This window comes from Coregonus lavaretus (assembly GCF_964263955.1).
Source record: "Coregonus lavaretus genome assembly, chromosome: 13".
Lineage (NCBI taxonomy): Eukaryota > Metazoa > Chordata > Actinopteri > Salmoniformes > Salmonidae > Coregonus > Coregonus lavaretus.
Window position 1 is genome coordinate 23,028,474 of NC_140000.1, and position 5,707 is coordinate 23,034,180.

The 5,707-nt window shown below is 43.4% G+C and overlaps 1 protein-coding gene across 1 annotated transcript; it reads right to left on the reverse strand.

The window, feature by feature from the left end:
• Nucleotides 1–1,381: 1,381 nt before the first annotated feature.
• LOC311140369 (protein rapunzel-like) lies at nt 1,382–5,314 on the reverse strand. Its single transcript, XM_084175399.1, has 3 exons — nt 5,162–5,314; nt 3,110–3,606; nt 1,382–2,957 (listed from the first exon to the last, which is right to left on the reverse strand). Exons 2-3 carry the CDS (start codon nt 3,601–3,603, stop codon nt 2,267–2,269), a joined length of 1,185 nt encoding a protein of 394 aa, XP_084031525.1. The 5' UTR covers nt 3,604–3,606; nt 5,162–5,314; the 3' UTR covers nt 1,382–2,266.
• Between the last annotated feature and the right edge of the window lie 393 nt (nt 5,315–5,707).

Consider the following 5,707-nt stretch of genomic DNA (forward strand, 5'->3'; position numbering starts at 1 on the left):
GCGTAGCTGAACACTCACAAGACTACAGCCCCAACCTCTAAATACAGATCCTCCAGCCAGGAGAGAGACCTTTTACAGAGTCGATCCTGAGTGCTGGGCTGAACCTGCTGCTGTGTGTCACTGAACAAATGTTTTAATGCTTTTTATCGGATTAGCCAATTTAAAGAGCAGCGGGCTGGTCGATGGTCCACTCGGACTGATGGGTAATAACATTATCCTGGGCTGGGATTGGCAGAAACAGCCGGGCAGAGCCATCCTACCATTGATCCAGACCCTCCAGGGCCACTCTGATGCTGTCCTCCATCAAATCACTCATTTGTTTATGAAATATTGATATGGGCTGCTATCTCTTCCTGGAGACGGGTAGATGTGGCTGGTCGGAGAAGAACATGTCTCCAAACAAGCCTTTAGATCTACTAGATAGGGTTTATTAGAATGCCTAAGCAGGTTAAAATATTAAGTCCAAAAAACCTGTTGCTGATTGTTCGTTAATGTCTCCTAACATTAGGGGACTCAGCCATTCTGAGCAAACAACATGATGGATTTCGTGTCCAATCTACTCAATGGTGATTGTCACAGAGTCCTCCTGGGGAAAATGTGGCAATAGAATTCAACTTTGTGGCATTGTTTTTCCTGTTGTGATGATGCATTTCACCAGTAGTCTGCAGGACAGGTTTTGTTGTGTGTTTGAAGAGAAGTGCTCTTTCATGGTGACTATTTGACACACCCATTGGTCTGCAGCATTCTATCACTTTTCAAGACACCACCTGTTTTTCAATGGTGGTAAATGTATGATCAATGAGACCCTTCTTATTGAACTCATACCCTTGACTATGAAACTCGATCTTCAGAGAGAAGCAATGTTACCCTATTAAGCCACCCTAGTGAACAATAAGAAATCTCATAACCCATGTTTTCCTCACATATCCCATAGACACATTAAGAGAGGGTGCATGGGAGACAAGGGGACAATTAAAAAAGGTATATTTCCTACTGCACTGTATATTACAGACTGTGCTCGATGAATTCTGACAGGCTTGATTTACGATAGCGTAGCACTGAGACTAAAGCCCTGCCAGAACCATATAGCTACTCCACCGGCCCAGAAATGATGGCCGTCTCCACCGCTCTCCACCTCCAACACGGCTAATGTGTGATTCCATCATGCTGATCCATGCGCTTTGGAGCTCGTCTACAGGACATTAGCGCAGCCAAATGTAATTCATAGACTATCAAATCAAAGCTGTGGTCAGGAAATGCTGACTTATGTGCAAATATCAATTCAATTAGTAGGGGCCCCGTTGAGTGTGGGTGCACTAGCTTGCTTTAATGGCAATAGACGTCAACATGTTTACACAAGACAGGCAAGACACACTCATATACAGTATACATCCAATAACAGCTGATGTGTTACCGTTTATTGTCATAAAGCATAATGACTAATGTAGAATTTGGATGCTGTTTTTATTATGACTGAATTAGTGCGAATTAGAAAGATTAGTCAATTAAACATCACTTCACATCCATGCTGTAACAACTGGCATAAATAATCTGTTCACAAATAGGCACAGCTCGGGAGGTAATACCATTAAAGTTCTGCTACTGCAGAATGCTTGATATGGGTTCAGAAGCAAGGGTTTGAGTGTATTGTGAAGACAAGGCACAGTAGAGAACACTGAGTGCCAAGTTGTTTTCACGGTCGGCAAATCAGCTTCTATGCTCTCTTTCAGTGTAATGTAGGCCAGCCTGTGTCGTAGAGAGACAAAATGAGAGCACAGCTCAGCAGTTGCAATCTCAGCAAAATCATCTCTTTGGAATTATGGCCAGCAAGGTTATTCCTCACAACAACTGAGTATTTGGCAGTAGGGTAAGATGCATTGAGTTAAGCTATTTAACTATGAGAGATTATTGAGTAAAATGTGGTCATACGCTATGGTAGGGGTTAGTCACTTATAATAAAATGCATATATAGTTCATTAAATACTCTGCAAACACTTGGCTATGGTAACACTGCCTCAAATTAGCAATACATTCAGATTTATATACAGTGAATCTAATTGCCACCAAAGCTTCTTGCTATACACAGTGCATAGTATTACGTAATGACTAGCACAAACTACATGGCGAATTCACAAAACCTCATCACCATTTACTATAATTCCCCACACATCCTCTTTGAGGTGGTCAATTCAGAATTTAGAATAACCCCTCTGGTTGATTACATAAATTATCCCTATTTGTCTGACTTGTTGCACCTCTATCAGCATCACTCTGAGTGTACGCACAGCGCCACGTTCTTGTGCCTCTCCCAGTAGTGGCAGTCCTCAGGGAAGCTCCAGGTGGCCTCGCTCTCCTTGTGGCGACTGACAGCATGCACCACGAACCCCGCCAGCTGCTTCTCCAGGACCTCCACCACGGCCTGGGCACCGCCCTTCTTCCCCGGCCCCTCCATCAGTTGCCGGATGCAGTCGAGGGGCACCGGTTGGGGTCTGGTGCTGTAGGAAACCACCAGGTTGGTATCGTTCACCTGCAACACCTCGAACCAGTTCTGACCAGCCATGTGTTGGAAGTGGTCCCCGGCACGCCAGTTCCGATAGCTGCTGCCAGAGTGGTTAACCACTCGGACCGACCAGCTCACCCAGTCGTACTTCCTGGTGAGGAATTCCTGTACTTCCTGAGCCGTGTCCTGAAGATTGCGTTCATCTTTTTCCTGGAGAAGACGCTGGGCGTCAAGGCAGGCCTGTTCAGGGAAGGCTGCTACGCACACTTCGATGCATGCCTTCATCTTTGATTCCACTTTCTCAATTTTGCTGCTCCAGTCATGGATGGTTTCCTGCTCCTCATCGGGGCCCTTGGTGAGGGCACAGTGGCCCAGCAGGGCAATCAGGCCCAGGCAGAAGAGCTCCTTCATCCTGACACAGAAGTCCTCCAGTATGCGCCTGTTTCTCGCCTCATACCTGACACAGATGGAGAAGCAACCACTATTTACCATAATCACAAGTAAACAGTTCAAATTAATGCCACAAGTGTTCTCAAACTAATATACTCAACAACCACAATGCACCACAGGTGCATAAAGGCCCATTTAGCATGGTTAAGAACACTTTACCTCTCAACCACCTCTAAGATGGACTCCCCAAAGCTGTTGGTTCCCATCAGAGCATCATACAGCACATACAGGTTCTTCTCCCCTCCGGTCTTGGAGAAGTGTTCCAGAAACAACCTCGTCTTGACCTCCCGAAACTGTGACTTGGCCTCCAGAATGTCCATGTACTTTCGGAACTGGTTCCTGATGTTCTCCTCCACCGAGAAGTACTGGGAATCCAGCCGGCCCTTCTTAATCTCACAGTCAATGTCCTCCAGCTGGGTGGACAGTAAGTCCAGCTTGTTCCTCACGGCCAGGAACTGCTCTTTGACATAGAAGACCTCTTTGCTCTGCACGTTGTCCAGGGCTAGTCGTAGGACAGGGGCGGCTGCCTCGCAGAGAGGGAAGAGCTCCCCTACTGCGCTGGCCAACACCTCAGCCCCTCGCTCAAAACTCTCCATCACAGCCTCGATGGCCTCTTTCTTCTGGGCCACCACCTTCTCCAGAGGACTTGCCATGCTCTAGAGAGAGAATAAATACGAAAGTTGAACTATGTGTCAATGCTTGGCATAGGTGTGCCGGTCTTCAGAAATCATGCTCACAATCTAGAGGGAAAAGCTGCACATTGCTCTCAAATAAAGTGGTTGAATACCCTATAATAACAGTTGACATTCAACCCCTTATGGGGGCGCGGTGTGTGAGTTTTCCCTCCAGAGTAACACAGATAAAATTATCAATTCCAATATCGCTATTGGACATTTACAAATAAGATTGAGAACCTTGTTACAGACCAAAACACACATTTAAAGGCCACATCACTATTAAATCTTAAAGGAGTAATCAGCAGTTCCTACATACATTTTTGGACTTATAAAGTAGCGATATATACCCATTGATTCTTGATGAATATAACTTATAAATGCCTCATGAGCTTAGTTCAACTATCGTACAGTATCAGAACCCAAAATATAAGCTTGTTTTACTCCAATATTTGTCAACAAAGTAAACGTAATCAAACACTCAAAATATGGTTAAAACTATAATTTTTATATCATGGATGGTCAGTCCTTACATCCATAGCTCTGTTTATGATTTTGTTACATCCATAGCTCTGTTTACGTTACAAACGTTACAGCGGTGGGTGTGTTTTGTTATAGTTTCTACTGCTGATTGCCCCTTTAATGATTGACAGTCAGTAAAAATAAATACATAGAATATCATATTTAAAAATCAATAAAGTGCAGGCAGCAAGTGTAGTCACTGGCCTGGAATGCTACTATGCCACTATTTACAGACAAGTTTTAGAAATGCTTGTATACAAGAGCTACATTTTTATATGTCTGATATTGTCAAGGTCACAGGTAACAATCTGTATAATATTGAATGAGATGCAACATTTGCATGTAAAATAAATGACAATCTAAAGCCAAAAGGGGAAAATACATTTATCATTTCATAAAAGGACTAAAATAGACAGAGGTGTGAGCAGCCCTTCACTGGGTCTGTTTATGCCTAATTTGGTTTCAGAACCGACCAAGCCCAAGCAATATATACAATAAATCCCCTTTCATCCATTGTCTGCAACCTCTAATAGGCTGAATTATTGCGTCCTTGGTCAGACCACAATCCGTAGAGGATGGACCGTCATACAGACACTGCGTCATTTTCAAATACATGATGTCCAATTAACCAAGCCTAAATAAATAAACACCAATTAGATGTGTTTTATTGGGATATTTTTAAATTATATTTTTGCCAACTGCTTGTGTTGTAATTTCCAATGTTTGAAAAAAATAAAGAATAACAATTTATAGCAAATTTTGATACAAACTTTACTTCTACATTTGTAATACTCCAACTGCAATTAATAACTATTGCAGTTGGGTCGGTAGAATAATAGAATAATTCAGGGTTTTCACACATGCCCATGTATGATGGAGACGCACTGTATGGTTACATTTACGCACGCATTAGCTAAGTCCGATGAGTAACATTGGGCAAACCTTGCAGTCTTTACGCCTGTCTTGTTGTTTGAGAAACCCATTCCTCTCATACAACAGCACAGCGTTTCTTTACCTGATAGTAGCTCGACTTGTCCTTCACGCCCGATCAGCCCCAACAGCTGCAGTTAAGAATTTTTTTAGCGTTTTCCCACGGCTCTCTTTTCACTGTGATGTTGAGGAGAGGTCCAAATAGAGAGGAGGATTCACCGCCACGCATTTAATAGCTGCAGATTGACATGTAGAGACAAAGAGGGAGAGAGCGAGAGAGAGCGAGAGAGAGAGAGAGAGAGAGAGAGAGAGAGAGAGAGAGAGAGAGAGAGAGGTGCGCACACTATGCGGTGGAATATTTTTGGAGCGCACACTATGCGGTGGAATATTTTTGCATTCCCTCTCAGCTGTCTCAACCGCCAGTGCTTACATGAAGAGGAATTTGGTAAGCTCTTATGAGAGAGGGAAAGATAGATGTGACTGTGACTGTCATTTTCACTGATTCTCAAGTATAGGCTGAAGATCTTGGAAGATACTATTGCGCACTTTGCGTGAAAGAGTCATTGTGTATTCTCGGTAAGTACATCACGTTTGTATAAATGTGTGATAGTGTAACATGTTCTAGCAGTTA